General features: G+C 45.0%; 1 protein-coding gene across 1 annotated transcript in view; it reads right to left on the bottom strand.

The window, feature by feature from the left end:
• Window positions 1-19,056, bottom strand: part of DNAH9 (dynein axonemal heavy chain 9) — a 334,218-nt gene that overhangs the window by 183,713 nt on the left and 131,449 nt on the right. Inside the window, exons 30-35 of the mRNA XM_044249120.1 lie at window positions 16,203-16,341; window positions 13,953-14,240; window positions 6,957-7,167; window positions 2,467-2,594; window positions 1,600-1,708; window positions 311-458 (exon numbers count right to left, since the gene is read on the bottom strand). Of these exons, the coding sequence (XP_044105055.1) occupies window positions 311-458; window positions 1,600-1,708; window positions 2,467-2,594; window positions 6,957-7,167; window positions 13,953-14,240; window positions 16,203-16,341 (1,023 nt within the window). The remainder of the gene's footprint in view (window positions 1-310; window positions 459-1,599; window positions 1,709-2,466; window positions 2,595-6,956; window positions 7,168-13,952; window positions 14,241-16,202; window positions 16,342-19,056) is intronic.

Raw genomic sequence — 19,056 nt, 5'->3', positions numbered from 1 at the left:
ACGCGTGTCATCGTCACCTCCAGGTCTGCTCAGTGGACATGTGTATTATTTCTAAGGAGGCCAGCTATGTGCCCTGCAGTGTGAAGGATCTCAGGACGGTCATCTCATAGTGCAGCCCACAGGCTCTGCAGACTTCCTCCGTATTCTTGCCTGAGCAGACAAGAGGCATCTGGTAACGTGTGCCGCCCTCTGCCCCCTGCTAACCCAGAGGGGAAGGCTCTGTGGACATCTGGCTTCAGGGACAGGACAGGACATCCGCGGGCTATCAGGTGTGAGCTGACGGGCTCCTGCGCTGGGCTTCAAGGCCTACCTGGCTCTGAGCGTGTCCAGGCAGGCCGGGAGGTACTTGTCAAACAGAATGGTGAGGTTGGCTCTCTCGGTCTGCATTTCCCTCTTCTCAATCCAGCTGTTCACTGGAGGACTCCACCCCAGGTCTGCCGGGTTGATGTACAGGATTCCTGGGGACACGGGGAGTTCTGATCAGTGAAGCCTCAACAGAGGACAGCGGGCTCCTTACCTCCAGGAGTTACTCTGTGTGGGTAGAAAATGTACAGAAGCCTGGACTCTGAAGAAACAGAAAGCCGGCCTTGGTTTGAGAGGGTAAGCAGGTCTGCTCTGGGTTTGCTCTGGGTGGGGACCAGTCAAGTGGCCAATCTAGGCTCTGGAGGAAAGAAGGCTGTGATGACCCATTCTGGTCATGGTGGGCTCTAGAAGGATGTTTCTGTCCTAATCCCGGGAGCCTGTGAATGTGACCTTACCCAGTAAAAATCCCTTCCCTTGCAGATGTGATTCAGGGTCTCACAATGAGATTGCCATGTATTATCTGGCTAGAACTTTTACAGGTGTCCCCATAAGAGACAGAAGAGACAAGGGACACCCGGAGTAGGCAGCCACGTGACTAAGGAGGTGGAGGCTGGAGTCCTGGGGCCAGCAGCCTAGGCTGGAAGATGCAAGGCAGGTTTCTTCCCCTGGAGGGCTGACAGCTCGAAGCTGGATGCCTGAATTCCAGAGTTGTGAGGGAGTACATGTCTGTTGTCTGGAAAGCCACCAAGTCTCTGGTGGCCTATTAGGCAAACCTAGGGAAGAAATACAGACTTTTCCAGACCCATGTGCCCACCCTCAGCTGGGTCCTCAAGAGGGAATCTGATGTGACAGTGGAGATCAGACCCTCTGTCCTGACGCTCTATGCCATGCAGATCAATTTTGCAGGGGAGTCAGAGGTAAGTTAAGGTATAAGATTGTCACTCTCACCACGATGCAGTGAGAAGTGTAGTCCCTGCTCATCTCCACTGATGTGGGAGGTGGAAACTGGCCAAAAAGCAGGCTCAGCTGAGGCCCTTCTGGGCAGAGAACAGTGACCCAGCTCAGGGGCTGTCCCTTCCCATCTCTGAATTAAGAACAGCCCATGGCCTTGACCTTAGGTCACCTGCTCACCCTCATGGACACAGATCGGGGCTAGAAGCCAGCCAGAGGTCCATGGGATTTATGTCTGCCTCCTGTCTGGAGCTTCCTTCAGAGCCGGCCGTACCCTACGCAAGGCTGAAAGCACCTGTTTCCAAGTGAGCAGCCTGGCGGGTTCTTTCCCTGCTTGGGTCATACCTGCTCTGGAGACCGTTGCCGGTGTGGCCGTCCGCAGGTGGCTGATCTCGAAGAGCAGCCTCATGGTGGGATTCAGGGGGATCCTCTCATTGCTGGCCAGGGTCAGCACCTGGACACAGGGAGGGACACCCCAGGTAGGAGGGAGAGAGGGCGGATTCCTCCGGACAGGGATTAAGGAGGACTATTTTCTTCACTCTGATTACAAGTATTTGCTGAATTTTCTACAAGAATCCTCTACCTCTTTTCCTCTAGCCCCTCTACCTCCATCTCTGTGTGTGCAGTGGGTCAAAAAACAAGTTCTCTAAAAAGAGTCAATGACAGTCAAGGATTCGAACGGGCTAGACCATATTGGAAAAACAAGAGTGCTTCTAAGAAGGGTTTAGGGTTCATATTACTGTTTCTTCTTAAGTAGTTCCTCTGGGGACGCCTGGGCGGCTCAGTTGGTTGGGTGTCTGACTCCTGGTTTTGGCTCAGGTCATGATCTCGGGGTCGTGGGATCAGGCCCCACGTTGGGCTCCAGGCTTAGCTGGGAGTCTGCTGGTCTCTCTCCCTCTGCTCCTCCCCCCACACTCTCTCTCTCGAATAAATAAAATCTTAAAAAAAGATAAAGTGGTCCATCAGGGAAGGAGGTGGGAGCGTGGGCAAAAAATGGGTGAAGGGGAGTGGGCAGTACTGTGCTCACAGTTACAGAATGAGCAAGTCATGGTGATGAAAGGCACAGCATAGGGAATATGGTCAGTGGTTTTGTCACAGCATCATACGGTGGCAGATGGGACCCCCCCCCTTGTGGTGAGTGCCCCCTTACACAGAGGGCTGTCCAATCACTACATTGTGCACCGACAACACACATACCCCCCCCCTCCATACCTTGTTATCGTCCATGACAGTGTTCAGAGACTCAATCCACATTGGGTCTATGTCGCCGTCCAGTAAGATCCACTTGGGCCCGTCGTGGGTGATGTTGGCCAACTCCCGCATGATGGAAGAGAACAGTCCTAAAAGCAACCATGAATCACTCACCAACCAATCTCATCGATGCCCTTTCTCATCAGACAGCCTTTCCCTCTTAGCTATGACACCCAGGAGAAGGTGTAAATGGAGGAGGCAGGTCAGGACTGGATTTGTATCTTAATCTATTGCAGTCTCTTTGTGAATGCCAAGGGGCTGCTGTCTCTGTGTCTCCCTCGGACCCTTTTAGGAAGAGCATCGACAGAACGCAGCAAAATCTGATGGTACTGGCTTAGGTGACAGAGAATCGCTTCAGCAGGCAACTGGGACAGGATGGGTTTACAGAAAACCCTTCCAGGTGAGATTTCATCTTTCGTGATGGCAGCCCAGGCTTTGAGAGACATTCCCAATGTGATTCTAATTGGCACCACATGAGATTTAGATCTTAATTTGGACAGAATTGATTTTTATGATAGTAAGCTTTCCCAGTTGATGCTATGGTATGTCTTTTCATTTACTCGAATATTACTTTATGTTCCATAATAAACTTTTATAGTGTTTTCAATATATCTCTGGCTAAAAGTATTCCTCAACATTTCATAGTTTTGTTGCTATTGTGAATTGGATTTTTTCCTCTGTATTTCCCCTTTATAGCTGGCTATAGAGAGAAAAATTATCAAATTCTGTGTATATATTTTATGCTTAGTTACATTAGTAAATTTTCACATTAATTTTACTGATTTTTTTCAAAATGTCTACTGAATTCTCTAGGCATAAAGTTGTATAAGCAGCAAAATAGTAATTTTTTCCTTTCCTCTATCTTACATCATATATTCCATTTTCTTGTCTTACTACATTTTCTAGAATCCCACGCCAAGAGTACTGAATAATAATGTTGGTAACAGCTCCCCTGGACTTATTCTTGATTTTAATAGAAATGGCTTTAGTTTCTCATCATTCAGAATGCTCCCCCCTCCTTTGGACTTTAGACAAAGATTTATTTATGAAGATTTAAATTTATTATATTTAAGGGTTTTCTATCTATTCCTATTTTACTTAGAATTTTTAAGTTAGGAACAGCTCCTGAGTTTTTAGCACCTACTGTTGAGCTCATGATTTCCTCCTTTAATTTTGCAAAGCTTTACATGAAAACTTAAAAAAAAATCCATCTGTCCTTGCATTCTTGGAGTAGATTCTACTTAGTCAAAATGTATTCTTATTTTTATTAACATAGAGATGGGATCTACTGTTATTCAGGATTTCTGAATCTATATGATTAAGTGAAATTGGGCTCTTTTTTAGGTTCTTTGTAAGTGCTAGTACCAAGATTATTCTGGTTGCATAACATGAATTGAGAGGTATCCTTTTTTACCATTTTGGAAACTCTTTTTGGCTACTGTTTTAACCTGCTTTTTCACTAGTTTGTTTTCTGCTTCTTATTAAGTAAATTTTGTTAATATTATATTTTGCTAAAGGATCACTTTTATTTTTCCTAGTGTTCCAAACATGTAACAGATAATTAAGTATCTCTTCCATCTTAATATTGATCTATTACAGCTTTTAATTCTTAATTGGATACACTTTTACTCTTCTTCCCCCATCAGTCTTGCTCAAAATGCTTTTCCTGGTCTTTACAAAGAACCCATATTTACGTTTTATTTATCCTTCCTGATTTTTTCTTCTTTTTTGGTTCCTTCCCATTAATTTCAGACTGTATCCTTCTTTTCTTTTTCTCAATTTTTTTCAGGTTCAGTTTACTACTCTGAATAATTTCTTAGGACAGATACTGACTGCCTTCATTTCTAGCCCATATTCCAAAATAAGAAGAGTTTAGAGTTCTTCTTTATTGGCCTTTGGCAGGCTTCCTTGGTTTTTGTTTGTTCTTTTTACTGTTTCCAAGAAGAAATTCAATATATATTTTTTTTCTTTCACCCGGGTGGTTAAGAGAACATCTCTTTTTAAAAATAATTAATTAATGTTTTTAAGTAGGCTCCACACCCAGCCTGGAGCCTGATGCAGGGCTCAAACTCAAGACCCTGAGACAGAGACCTGAGCTAAGATCAAGAGTCAGACCCCTAACTGACTGAGCCACCCAACTGCCTTGTGAGCTTCTCTTGATTTGCAATCAGTACGATTATTTTGGGTCATTTTTAGTGTCCATCTCTACATCTATTGCACTATTATCAGACAATGTGGCCTTTACATTGATATTTTTGAATTCTTTAGTTTCTTCTGTGCCCAACTAAACTTCGAATGTATAAATGTTCTAGGAATATACCAAGAAAGGAATGTTTCCTACTTCTAAATGATGTGTTCTATTGAGTTTGATGATGTATTTCTCAATTTCTCTATGACAATGCTTATTTTTCTGTCTATTGGATCTGCCAATTTTGGTAAAAGTGTAGTAGTAATATCAACCACATTCCTATTTTTCCCAGATTCCCCCCAAATTTTTAAAAAGTGGTCCTCCATCGCTTAGTAGTTCTCTTTCTTTGTGAATACAGATTTATGATTATAAATATTTGTCAATGTCTCCATATTTGATGAATACTACATATTTAATAAAACTTCAATTAAAATTACAACACAGCTTAAAGTTTGAATTATATGAGCTTAAATTTCATATGGAATAAGAAGTGCCCGAGACTAGCCAAGAAAATTATGAAAGAATATTGAGGAGGAACTTATGCCATCAGACATTAAAATGTTATAAAATGACTGTGAATGGAGTAGACTGACACTCGTATAGGATTAAATAATGAATGGGAAGAACAGAAAACCCAGCATCAGATCTCGGTATATATGGCAGGCTGGTGCTTACATGCAGAGGGAAAGGATGGATGGCTTAATAAATGGTCTTGACACATTCAATTATCCCTTTGGAAGCAAATACGAAGTGGATTCCCTCCCTCATACTGAGCCCAAAAATAAATCCCAGATGGATAAAAAAAATGCTCACGTACAAGGAATCTTTAGGACCCAATTTAGGATACTGTGTCTATAGCTGAAAAAGAGGAAGAATGAGCAACTGAAGAGGAATGCCAGATGCTAAGAGAATGGACAGACATTTCCTCTTTTAATTTCCTCTTTTAAAAAGTGTGTGGTTGGGGCGCCAGGGTGGCTCAGTCAGTTAAGCGACTGACTCTTGATTTCAGCTCAGGCCGTGATCTCAGAGTTGTGAGACTGAGCCCGGCGTTTGGCTCCGTGCTCAGCACAGAATGTGCTAGGGATTCTCTCTCCCTCTCCCTCTATCCCTCCCTGCTCTTCTCTCTAAAATAAATGAATAAAATCTTTTAAAAAGTTTTTTTTTTAAAGTGCATGGTAAATATGCCACAAAGTGCCTGTAGACAAATGGTCTACAGGTTTCTACGGTTTCTGTAGACAGAAAAAACAATTAGTGATGCACAGAATGGACAAAGCGTTACTATCTCTCATATATAAAGAACTGTTACAAATGGACAAGAAAATAATACAGGGAAATAAAATCAGAAAAGAGGCAATTACGAAAGCCAAGAAGGAGGAAAAGATACTAAACTTCATTAATGGGGAGTGAAATAAAAATCAGAGAGGTTGCCCATCAAGTCCCCTTGTTCTAGGCCTCTGACTCAAGGCCCTAAATTAGATCCCGGGCAGTTGGGCCTTGATGTAGCCAGACACCGAGATGGGAGGAGGGAGCTGAGAGGCCCTCATTCCAGAAACCACGTGGGTTTTAGAAAGAGGTCATATCAGCTCAGAGCTCTCTTGTCAGTTCTCTCCGGATGACAGCGCCCCTTTCCAGCATCTACCAGTGATTTCTAAGTCTTGGAAGGTGACACTGGGGTTAGCACTAAGTGAACAGGAGTCTGGGACCCTGTGAATCACTGTAGAAAAAAGCATGGTTCTAGAACCCATCTGTGATGAACGGGCATGAATGATGTCTTCACCTAGGCCATGAGGCCCCGTTATTTGTAGTGGTGTCTCTCCATCATTCCTGGGGACTGACAGGAACAGGTGCCCCCTGTGGGAAGCCAGAGCCTGCCATGTTACCTCTTTGGGAAATGAGCTGTGAACTCCCAACTGCAACCCGTGTCTTAAATCTACTGCCAGGGAATGTAGGGACTCTGACTTCAGCTACACAGTCACAGAACCACAGTTTGAGAATGCCTGCCCTGCTTTCTCCTCTTTCAATGCCCTTTCTCAAGGAGCAGTTGGAAGGGTCTCCAAGCAGAGAGAATCTCTCAAGGGCTTAGGTTCCCCTCCAAGCCAAAACTGGGGTCTGCCTCTCTTTGATTCTTTTCGCTTCCTTCTCTCCCTCCAAACTGATCAGGCCAGAGTTCTTTCCTCTGAAGTTCACCCTTGGGTGTAGATTCAAGCCTGCCGCTGGGACTCAGCATAGCAGGAATTTTGTCCCACGGGTGTCCCGCCCTTACCATCCTTCCACTCTCTGGTAGCTGGATTGATGATGCCGAAGAGTTCATCATTTGTGACTGCTTTGGGGTTGAGGTCAGCCCAGACAGGGCGGCGTTTCATGATCTGATAGGTCTTGTGCAAGGACTTGAGCACCTGAGACTTGCCAGTGCCGGCGCCCCCCACCACGAATACGGAGTGTCGCACGGCCAGTAGCTCCTCCAGCTGGACAACCTGGGGAGACACAGTTCAGCCAGAGGGACAAACCTGTCACTCACTGACATCCCAATAATTGATAATTATTAATCATCAACTAAGTGTTGGAGAGTGTTCCAGCTGAGGGAGATTCAGAGAGGACCCTCCCCTCTCCATGATCTTACAGGCTAAAGGGGAAGCATAATAATTGTTATAATCGAGTTATTTATAAAGTGCTATGGGAACAGGTAGGAAGAAACAATTGATTTTGTACAGATAAAGGGAATAAGAAATCCTTTGAAGAAGAGGAGATATTTGAACTGGGGCTTCAGGGCTGAGTTTGCCAAGATGAACAGGGGCATTTGCAAGCAGAGGTATAACAGCATGGAGGCTTGTGGTGTGACAGAGCCTGAAGTGGTTGACCAGATAGTCTGATGAGTCTGGAGTCAAGGAGCTCTTTGGGGACATGGTAGCATTGAAGGTCTTATCACTCTTGTCCTGGCTTGCCTCCTGGTTTACCTTTCCATGCTTGTAGGAGCACATTTACTGGAATGAAAATCTGATCACATCGCTGCCATCACTCTGTCTCTACAATGGTTCTCCATAGCTTTGATGACAGTATCCCAAACCCTCAGACTGGCTTAAGAGGCCCTTTTGCAGACTGGCCCAAACCAGCTTCTTCTTTCCCCTCCCCCAGCATGCACATTCCAGGTAGACAACTGGGGTTCCTTAATAATGTTCTTTCCTGAGTCTACATCTTTTAAGATATGGCGCCTTCTGTTCAGATGTTATCCTTTCTCTCCCCTTTCTCTGGTTGGTCCTACATATCCCTTAGCTGGCAGCAGGTGTCCCATACCTACATCTCAGTACTCAACATTGCCATGGCTACTCTTCTCCCTATTCGATTACCAGCTCCATGAAGGTAGGCAGGACTGGGTTTCTTATCTTTTCATTTCCACTGTCTATCAGAGAATCGGGCACATACTAAGTGTTGATATTTGCTGAAAACGTGAAGGAAGGCTGGAAAAGCTGAGTGGCTCCTATTGTAAAGGGTCTTATGCCCCATGGCCTAAGACACTGAACTTTAATGTAGATCAAGCACATTTTGCACTATGAGACCCTCAATGGCTGAGGAATGTGAATGCATGGGGTAAGGTACTAGAATCTGCACAGTGTGGTACAATACCAAGATCTCCCCATACATCCTATTTATTCTGCATTTCAAAACATGAGAAAAGGGAACTTCTCTGTTTTTAAAAAAAATTAAGTGATACAGATGTTCAGATAAAATTTCTAGAACTGTACAACCTGGGGATCAGGAGGAGAACATCACTCCGAGGCTCAATATAAAGGTAAAATTCTGTTTGGGGAATGAGAGGACTCATTTCCCCAGTGGCAGGATCACTGACTGAGAAGCTGAGTTGTGATTTCCACAGCATCACTATTTTCCTCTTCTCTGTCCTAAGCGATTGCGGTTCCTCTGGTTCAGAGCCCAAGAGCACCCAAAGCAGATTTGCAATCCTGGCTCTTGTTTTTATCCTTCAGGAACTTAACAAAGGGTCTTCTGAGATAAGGATGAGGGAAGAATCAGGAAAGGTCTGTGGGGAGCTGATGTGTAAGCTAATATATGAATGAAAAATGTCAGCCATGTGAAGATCCGTGGGAGACATTCCAGTGGAGTGACAGTGAGTATAGGATCATCAGGTTCTGGGGCGCCTGGGTGGCTCAGTCAGGTAAACGTCTACCTTCAGCTTAGGTCGTGATCTCAGGGTCCTGGGATAGAGCCCCATATTGGGCTCCCTGCTCAGTGGAGAGTCTGCTTCTCTCTCTCTCTCTCTGCCTCTCCCCTCCGTTCATGCTTTCTTTCTCTCTCTTTCTCTAGTGAATAAATAAAATCTTGAAAGAAAGAAAAGTCCCCCAGGTTCTGGCTGCAAGCTTGGAGGGCTCAAAGAACAGCAAAGAAAGGTAGGAATATAGGGGGGTGAGTATAAGATGAGATAAAAGAGGTAAGCAGGGGTCAGCTATGCAGGAACTGGTGCTTGGAATTTTATTCTAAGGACAACAGAAGCATTGGAGGGTTTTTAGCATGAAACTGGCCTGAGGGCATTGCATTTAAAAATGGAGGAGGGGAAGGGAGGGAAGTGGAGGCAGTGTTCAGGTTATTGAGCAGAGATTATATTATATTCCTAGATTTTTTTTCCCCATGAACAACTACTGACTGCTTTCCTGATCCCGAAAGCCTTAAAATCACTTTCTAGTTCCATCAACTTCTTTTCATTCATTTCAATAGCATTATTGAGATAGAACGCAAGTACCATAAAATTCACTTTTTGAAAGTGTCCCAAGCAATGGTTTTGAGCCCATTCATGGAACCGTCCCACCATTACCACTATTTAAACATTTTCTTCAACTCCAGAAGGAAAAAAACATCCCACGGGGAGTCACTCCCTATCCTCGATTCCTACCTCAGCCCCGTGCAACGCCTCTGTTAAATCAGACTCTTCTGGCATTTCATATAAATAGATTTATGCAAGTATGGGGCATTTTGTGAATGGTCTCTTTCACTCATAATGCGTTAAGGCTCATCTGTGCCGAGGCATGTATCCATACATCGTTCCTCCCTGTTGCTGAGTGAAAGTTCACTGTGTAGGTTTCAAAAGTTGTTTATTCATTTATCAACTGAATGAGCTATTTCCACACTCAGCCAGTTAGGAATCCATCCACTTTCGATAGTATCTTTTGCAAGGTAAATATAGAAGTATCCCTATCCTTCCCTTTATCTTTCTTTCCCCGACTTCTGCCAGACACATTATACCTTTACGTTGCTATGTTTGTTAATATTTATATTCTGTTTTGGCCTTGTAGTTAGACCTTTTCTATTTTCTTTGATCGAGGGTTGAAGACCAATTGTGGCTTACATTCCGCCGGTTGTAGAGAGTTTTCACTGGGGGAGAAAGTTGTTGCATGGTCTGCGTTGTGTTCTGTGTGGGCCTAGAGTCATGACTTGACAGAAGACGTTCTCAGCATCAACCCAAGGTCAAATGGATACTCCTTTCTTACACTCCATATGGTGATCAATATCGCGTTATGTTTACTTACAAAAAATATTTGGACCATGACTTTTTTCTCTTGTTCTTAATTGCTTTCCTTTCACTTTGTTAAAAGACATATGCCTCAGGCCCCGTAACTGAGAAGTTTAATAAAAGCACATAAGAACTTTCATCTTGTTGACCTATTCTTGTTTTGAATATATCCATTTTTTTAATGGATCCATTTCTGAGGTCTTGTGTTGGACACCAGGGACTTCCTGCCCTATTTTGGATTCACTGTTTTCTAGGTCCTATGACAGCTAAAATGTTAGGAGTTTTTTTTTTTTTTCCTGATTCTTGATTTTTTTGAGACCCATGATTTTTTCATTTTTCACTCTCATTTTTCCATGGTATATTCTCAAGTAACTTACTCAAAAGGGTGCATAACCCTGATGTTTACTGCAGCATTATTTACAGTAGCCAAATCATGGAGGAAGCGCAAGTGTCCACGCAGAGATGAATGGATAGAGAAGTGGTACAGATACAATGGGCTATGACTCAGCCATAAGAAAGCAAGAAATCTTGCTATTTGCAATGACATAGAGCTAGAGAGTATGATGCTAAGTGAAGTAAGTCAGTCAGAGACAGACAAGTTCCACAGAATGTTACTCATATGTGGAATTTAACAAGCAAAACAAATGAGCAAAGGTGGAAAAAAAAAAAAAAAGAAAAGAAAAGAAAAACGAGAAATAAACCAAGAAGGAGACTCTTAACTCTAGAGAGCAAACTGATGGTCACCAGAGGGGAGGTGGGTGGGGGGTGGGTGACGTGGGTGATGGGGGTTAAGGAGCACACTTGTGATCATGTATGGAAGTGTTGAACCACGATATTGTACGCCCGGATTGAGTATTACATTGTGTGTCAAGTGGAATTTACATAAAAACAAACAGCAAAAAAGCATAAATAAATAAATAAACTAAAACAGGGGGTACACAAGAAGTAAGATTTAGGACTCTGATAATATCTTTTTTTTTTTTTTAAAGATTTTATTTATTTATTTGACAGAGAGAGATCACAAGCAGGCAGAGAGGCAGGCAGAGAGAGAGGAGGAAGCAGGCTCCCTGCTGAGCAGAGAGCCCCATGCGGGCCTTGATCCCAGGACCCTGAGATCATGACCTGAGCCGAAGGCAGAGGCTTTAACCCACTGAGCCACTCAGGCGCCCAGGACTCTGATAATACCTTGAATGACAACTTGGTTGGCACAGAATTGGTTTTGAAACCGTTTCCCTCAGAATTCTGAAGGAGTGGTCTCCTGGTCTTCTAGGACCCAGTACTGCTGATGAGAAGTTCCCATGTTGCCCTGAACCTCACTCCTACTTTGGGTCCCCCTACCTCCTCAGTCCCTCACCCAACCAAGAAACTTACTGTTTGCCGTTGACCCCTGATTTCTGAAATTCCATTATGATGCGTCTTTGTGACAGTCTATTTGAATTTATTCAGTTCAGTACTGACTGAGCTCCTCTAATCTCGTGTTTCTCTTGTTCTAGAAAGTTCTAAAATTCCCATTGGCAACATGTTGCACGGAGATCAATCTTTTCCATGTCATCTTGACTCTTGCACTTTGTCTGTGTATCATATATATTTTTTATATACACATTTTATATTTACATATAGACACAAGTATCCCTGTCCTTATAAAACATATACATAGTATAAAAACAAATATATATATAAAATATACATTTTTTTTTTTTTTACTGTACCCACATATACATAATTCTGTCCTGGGGGGTTCCTTGACTTTACCTTCTGATGCTCTCACTGAATTTTATGTATCAATGATACAATTATACATTTTAAAGAGCTCTTTACAAATCTCTGATAGTTCTTCTCATTTTTTTCTAGCATCTCATCCCCTTTTTCTGGGCATCATTTTTAAAATTTTCTTAAAGGAGACTAGTTAGAACTTTCGAAACACTCTCTACCTTATTCACACTGTTGTCAGCTCCTGCTTGTATGTGTGTATGTGTGTGTGTGCGTGCGAGTGCGCGTGCACGTGCGGGGCGGCGGTGGGAGGTGGTGGGGAGTGTCTCTCGGTCCGCCTTTGTCTCTCAGGCTGTAGGCTTTCTCCAGGATTTGCGGAGCCTCAAGTGTAAATGAAGAGTGGCACCGTGTTTTCTAGAAGGCAGGGATGGCTGGATATGCTCAGGGATGTTCTCCCAGAACGAGAGCTGGTGCCGGTGATTAGGGCTCGGCCTTGGTTCTTTCACGTGTGGAGGAGTCAGCAGGTGACTGCCCTCGAGGCTGAGGGGCCCCAGAGAGAACAGGCTGACCATACACAGAGGCACCAGCACTCCAAGAGCAGTCAGAGCTTCCCCCCAAGAGTTTATTAGGTCACTGTAGACTCTTCTTTCTGGCTGTGGGTTAAGTGCCTGGCGGTATGTGGTCTGCCTTCTTGGGAATCTGGGACTAGAAGGGGGAGTTTTAATCATGGTTAAAGATCCATTCTAGACAGAGCCTTCTTCAGTCATTCACTGTTTTAATGCAAGGAGAAATTTCTTCACCTGCCTTGAGCCTCCCCAGAACACAGGAGAAACCATCACGGTTCCAAAGGCCATGGAACCTGTCATACATTCCCTGAAGTTTCAGGGTTTTTCCGGAAAGTCTGTAATTGCTGCTAAAAATCTTCGTTTTCTGTTGTTCCTCTAACAAATGACTGCCAGTGTGGAGGCTTGAAACAACACAACTCTTATGGTTTCAGTGCTCGGAAGTCTGAAATGGGTCTCATGGGGCATGAATCAAAGTGCTGACAGGGTCAGTCCCTTCTGGAGGCTCTAGGAGAAAATCTGTTTTCTTGCCTTTTCCTGAGTGTAGAGGCTGCCTGCATTGCTGGCATGTGGCCTCTTTCTCCACCTTCAGTGCCAGTGGTGGCAGGGGGACACTCACCCTCCTACCCTGCTCTTTTACTTAAAAGACCACCGTGATTATACAGGGACATCCAGGTTACCCAGGATCACCCCTCCAACCCAAGGTCAGCTGATTAGCAGATTTAATTCTATCAGCGACCCTCATCTTCCATTGCCACGTCACAAAGCACAGATTCTGGGGACTGGGAGGCAGATGTCTCGGGTGAGGGGAGGGAGGGTGGCATTAATCTGCCTACCACCCTCAGGTCTTTCTAACTGTGAGAAAGCTTGCCCTGGATCACTTCAAAATGCTTACAAGCTCAGGGACACCTGGGTGGCTCAGTGGTTTAAAGCCTCTGCCTTGAGCTCGGATCATGATCTCAGGGTCCTGGGACCGAGCCCCGCGTCGGGCTCTCTGCTCAGTGGCGAGCCTGCTTCCTCCTCTCTCTCTGCCTGCCTCTCTGCCTACTTGTGATTTCTGTCTGTCAAATAAATAAATAAAATCTTAAAAAAAAAAATGCTTACAAGCTCAGAAACATGCCAAAGAAGCAGCATGGCTCCCACAGTCTACCACTATCTGTCCTCTCTAATCCTGTCTGAAGTAATTCACAGGAAAAGGACATGTGCAAGAGCAGTCTGGGCTGGGACTTAGTCCTCTGCTGGATCGTGAGCTTTCCAGTGGAAGGGGCGCCATCTTGCCCTTGCGTTCCCCACCACCCATCCCACAGTGTGGGTGCCCCAAGAAAGAGCTCTTGAAATGAACTATGCCTAGGTAGACACATATTTGTACATCTAAGGCAACCCTTTGGATTAAGGTTGTCCCATCATCCAAGAAAAGCAGTGAGAGACAAAAAAAAAAAAATTCTATGGAGGGAAAGCCTCCACGTACCTTGACTACAAAGTTGTCCTCAGCCTGGAGCTTCAGATCCACCACTGCCTTCCGAACCAGCGCTTCAAAGTTGAGATCTCTCCTCCGGGGCACATTCAGGGCAGGAAAGAGGTCCCCGATGAGGCCCATGAACACGGGTATGTCGTCGGTCACGATCTTGGGGATGTTGAAATCGCGCAAGGAGCGCATCAGGACTTGGTCCTCAGGGCGGTCAGGGTCCCCTCGCTTCAGGGATCCAGCCACCACCAGCACAGACTTGATGGCCCGCAGACCCCAGTCATAGTGATCCTGAGGGAAGATGGAGCAGGTCAGGCGGGCATGCTGGGAGGCAGGACGCCCTATGCCTGTGTAGCACCTATGAAATTATAGGCAGGTCACTTCGGAGGCCAGGGCAGAGGCTTAGGAAAGGACCAATGACACGGAAGATTGTGGTGGTCACAGATCCCAGCTTCCGGTTTGGGATTAGCTATTCTTCCCTCTATGACTGACCACAAAGCAGACCCAGGGTATACAGGGGTTGGGGGCCAGGGAAAGCAAACAGAACCACTCCCCGACCTATCTGGCTACTCCTCGCATGTTCAGAGAGAGGAAAGGCATCCAGGAGGAAGCCACGTTAGCTTGTAGAGGTGGTCAGGAGGAAGCCAGGTTAGCTCCTGGAGAAGGTCAGGAGGAAGCCAGGTTAGCTCATAGAGGTGGTCAGGAGGAAGCCATGTTAACTCCTAGAGGTGGAGGAAACCATGTTAGTTCCTATAGGTGGTCAGGAGGAAGCCAGGTTAGCTCCTGGAGATGGTCAGGAGGAAGCCAGGTTAGCTCGTAGAGGTGGTCAGGAGGAAGCCAGGTTAGCTCCTGGAGATGGTCAGGAGGAAGCCATGTTAGCTCCTGGAGATGGTCAGGAGGAAGCCAGGTTAGCTCCTGGAGATGGTCAGGAGGAAGCCAGGTTAGCTCCTGGAGATGGTCAGGAGGAAGCCAGGTTAGCTCGTAGAGGTGGTCAGGAGGAAGCCAGGTTAGCTCGTAGAGGTGGTCAGGAGGAAGCCATATTAGCTCATAGAGATGCTCAGGAGGAAGCTATGTTAGCTCGTAGAGGTGGTCAGGAGGAAGCCATGTTAACTCCTAGAGGTGGGGGAAGCCATGTTAGTTCTTAGAGGTGGTCAGAAGGAAGCCAGGTTAGCTCCTAGAGATGGTCGAGGCTGAGCTCATGTGCTCTACAATGAGGAGGACTTCAAATGCTCTGAGAAAAGCAGTGCAGAAAAATTACCGGTAGCAACTAGTAGAAAGGCAAGAGTTTTAATCAAAAGGCAGGGGTGCTTGGATATAAAGTGGTAGGAAGAAAATGAGATGGATTTAAGAGAAATCGCCAGGGTGGAATGCGCAACTGTTCATCCACGGTTGGATGGAAAAGAAAATGCCAAGGATGACTCCCAGCATTCCAGAATTAGCCAGTGAGTAAGTGCGGGTTTGCATTCGGAAGCACAGAATGCAGAAGTAGCCTGGGGTGGAGACAGGCAGGAAGACGGGCTTTAGAGGCCCAGCTTGGGGAGCTGTGGTGTGGACTGCTACATATACAGGTTTAGAGCTCAAAAGGGGGGTTTGGGGTTTGGGCTGAATTGCTGGATGTCGGCTGCTGGCCTGCAAGTCCGTGGTGCTGGGGAATCAGCAGATAACACAGTGAGCAAGGAGCCCCAGAAAGCATGGAGAAACAGAAGAATTTTGTTTGTTTGTTTGTTGTTTAAAGATTTTATTTATTTATTTGACAGAGATCACAAGTAGGTAGGGGTGGGGAGCAGGCTCCCTGCCGAGCAGAAAGCCCGATGCAGGGCTCAATCCCAGGACCCTGAGATCATGACCTGAGCCGAAGGCAGAGGCTTAACCCACTGAGACACCCAGGGCCCCCGAAACAGAAGAGGTTTTAAAGAAATACACCTGGGTCAGATTTCATGGGGCTGAGTGTGCCCATGGCTGCAAAGATGGTTCTAGTAAGAGAGGCCTGAAGGGAGGAGAAACTCAATGGAAACAGCCCAAGGACGCTAGACTATGGAAAAAAAAAAAAAAAGTCTGGGGACCAAATAAGTTTTTGTTTTAATGCTAGGCTAAGAAAATGAACACAAATCTTGCTGTAGAAGTGGTGAGAGCTTTTACTCTTCTTACAGAAAACTGACTCTCTGTGAGAAGTCTCCCCTACATTGGCCCAGACCCCATTGAAAGCCAGGCAATCCCACTGGACTGGTGGTCCAGCCAAACTGGAGAGAGTACCTGTTTCGAGAGCAGCTCTTTGCACAGCTGGTAAAGGGTGATGAACTTTCTGGCTAATGATCGTGCTTCAATGAATCCTTCTGCCACCAGCATGATCTCGCAGATCAGCTCAAAGTCGGGAACCACCATTGCACAAGGCCTGTGAATGGGGAGACAGAGGACCAAGATGGTTTCCCACACACAGGTGAAGGGAGGCTTGGAAGACAAGCAACACTGGTGGAGGTCACGGACAGAGGGATCTGTGATATAAACACTTAGCCCTTAGCAAGGGTTTGATCGGAGATTCCCAATTTAGGGATGAGTTGGCTAAGGATAAAAGGTATGGACTCTCTTGTCCAAGGAGATGGATAAGAACCTATTTCTCATTTTCACATGCATGTCTCCTCCAAGTCTAGACACCTGGGGCTTATTCTGTGCTTACGTACATATAAATGTGAACATTTAATGCTAAGGTCTAAAATAAATACCCACTAAACTCCATCTGGCCAAAGAATGCATATATGAGGGGCGCCTGGGTGGCTTAGCTGTTTAAGTGACTGACTTGATTTCGGCTCAGGTCAGATCTCAGCATCATGAGACTGAATGCCACTGAGCTCCGTACTCGCTGCAGAGTCTTCTTGAGATTCTCTCTCCCTCCCCTCACCCTGCTCTCATGTTCTCTCTCTCTTTAAAATAAATAAATAAAGTGTTTTTAAAAATGGCATGTATGGAAATAGAGGGGGATTTTTGTCTATAAGGATTTAATATAGTTTCCCCCCACTGCTAGCTCTGGAAACATTTTATTTTTAAATTACTTATTTTTAGAGTTAATTTATTAGGTATGTAACAGGAGCCTAAGATTGTTTACATTTAGCTGCATTTTCCCTAGACAGATATAAAATTTTCAAAAACATATCATTCAAGAACATTTTTCCTTTAAATTATTTTTCATTGTATTCAGATTCAAAGGGGGAACCAAACACATAGAGTCTCAAAATTATTCTGCAGCTTGAAATAAGGTTAAGTATGAGTCCACTGGGACGTATGGGTGGCTCAGTGGGTTAAGCCTCTGCCTTCGGTACAGGTCATGATCTCGTGTCCTGGGATCAAGCCCCGCATCAGGCGCTCTGCTCAGCAGGGAGCCTGCTTCCTCCTCTCTCTCTCTCTGCCTGCCTCTCTGCCTCTTCTGATCTCTCTGTCAAATAAATAAAGTTTTTTAAAAATCTTAAAATAAAAAGTATGTATCCACACAACAGAAGGCTATGGAAAATAATGATAGAGGAGGAAAACTATTTAGTGGGATGGGAAAATATTAGTTAACGAAGGCAGGGTCCTACCTTAGATTGGGTCTTATCCTAAGTTTAAAAAAGAAATACTCTGCCCACCAGATATTGGAAGGGAGCTTGCCAAAGGGCTGCAACCATCTCTGGACAGTAGTTTTCAGATGGGGAAGGCAAGAGTTCTGGAGTCAGACAGTCTGGGTCTGAAACCCTGTTCTGTGGGCTCCTAGCTAATGCCAGGAACGGTTCCAACCTGGGCAATGTGCTGGCCCTGTTTTCTCCCTGTATGAGGCAGGTACTAGAAGTACCCAGCTCACAGGGAGAGCTTTTGTGAAGATGAAGTATAAAAGTAGAATTTCGTATTTATTGTTTTTATGCATATTTTTCTCCACCCCCTCCCGTTTTTCTGGTGTAAACGTTCCCTTTAAATTTGGCGGGGAAATTGCAAAGAGTGGCTCTGGTCAGGGTAATAAGCTACCTCTGCTATTGCTTGTGAACACAAAGCTCACTTAAATACTTTGTGCAAATGAACAGCCACCACGTGGGCAGCCTGGTGATATTCCAACCAGCTCTTGGTAGCAGTGGCCATGGGCCTGGATGGGGGGGATGCCCACACCACTCCTGTGACACAGGTATCTGCCACTGCTGGAGCACACAGGGACCGGACCAAGGGACGGAGTGCATGGGGTGGGGGTGGGGGGGTTCAGGGGTTTCCTGGGCTCCACGTGCCCGGGAGTGCAGGGGTTCTGGGTCCCCAGATGAAGCCGACCTCTGTGTCATGACTCCCAGGGCCTCTCTGGGTTAGGTCACAGTCCAGCAGGCAGAGAATCAGAAGCCACAAGGCATCTTCTGCAGCTGGGCTGCCTTCTCTGCCCTGAGACAAAGAATGGAGACTCCAGTCCCTTCTAAAAAATGCATTTGCATTTTCTTATTACGATACAGATTTTAAAGCATGGCAATCTCCACCAGTGGCCAAGGGGAAACAGAAGAGGTGTTCTTGTGCCTCACTACCAGGAGTGCGGTTCAGCAGTGCTCTTGTACAGAAAGTAATTTGTCAATGTGTATCAAGAGCCTTGAAAACGCACCTCCCTGTTGACTCAGTGATTCTGCTGCTGGGAAGCTAGCCAAAGAAAATAATCACACATACAGAGAAAAGGACTTATGCACAAAGATGCACATTATAGCAGTATGTATACATTTCCTTTAAATGTTAGAAACTGTCTTAATATTTAAATATGGGGGGTACTTAATTACACCTTAGGCCATGTACTTGGCAGAATAAAATGTAGCCATAAAATGAGATTTCTTAAGACCATCTAACAGAAGAGATGATTTCTGTTAGGATTATGATAGAGTACGAAATGGGGGGAAAAAAACCCAAAAAACAAAAAAACAATGTGAAACTGTGTGCTGACCACAAATGTAGGACTTCAAAATACCCATATAAAGGAGAACAGAGTAGAATTCAGAAAGAAGTGATTTTTACCGGTGATAGCAGGAAAGGTGGTTTTATAAACTCTATTTTGTTATGCATTCCAGATTTCTTCTTCTTCTTCTTTTTTAAAAAGATTTTATTTGTTTATTTGACAGATAGA

Source organism: Neovison vison, chromosome 5 (genome assembly GCF_020171115.1).
Source record: "Neovison vison isolate M4711 chromosome 5, ASM_NN_V1, whole genome shotgun sequence".
Taxonomy (NCBI): Eukaryota; Metazoa; Chordata; class Mammalia; order Carnivora; family Mustelidae; genus Neogale; species Neogale vison.
The sequence above is the reverse complement of the archived record's forward strand: the minus strand, read 5'-3'. Positions and strand labels throughout refer to the sequence as shown.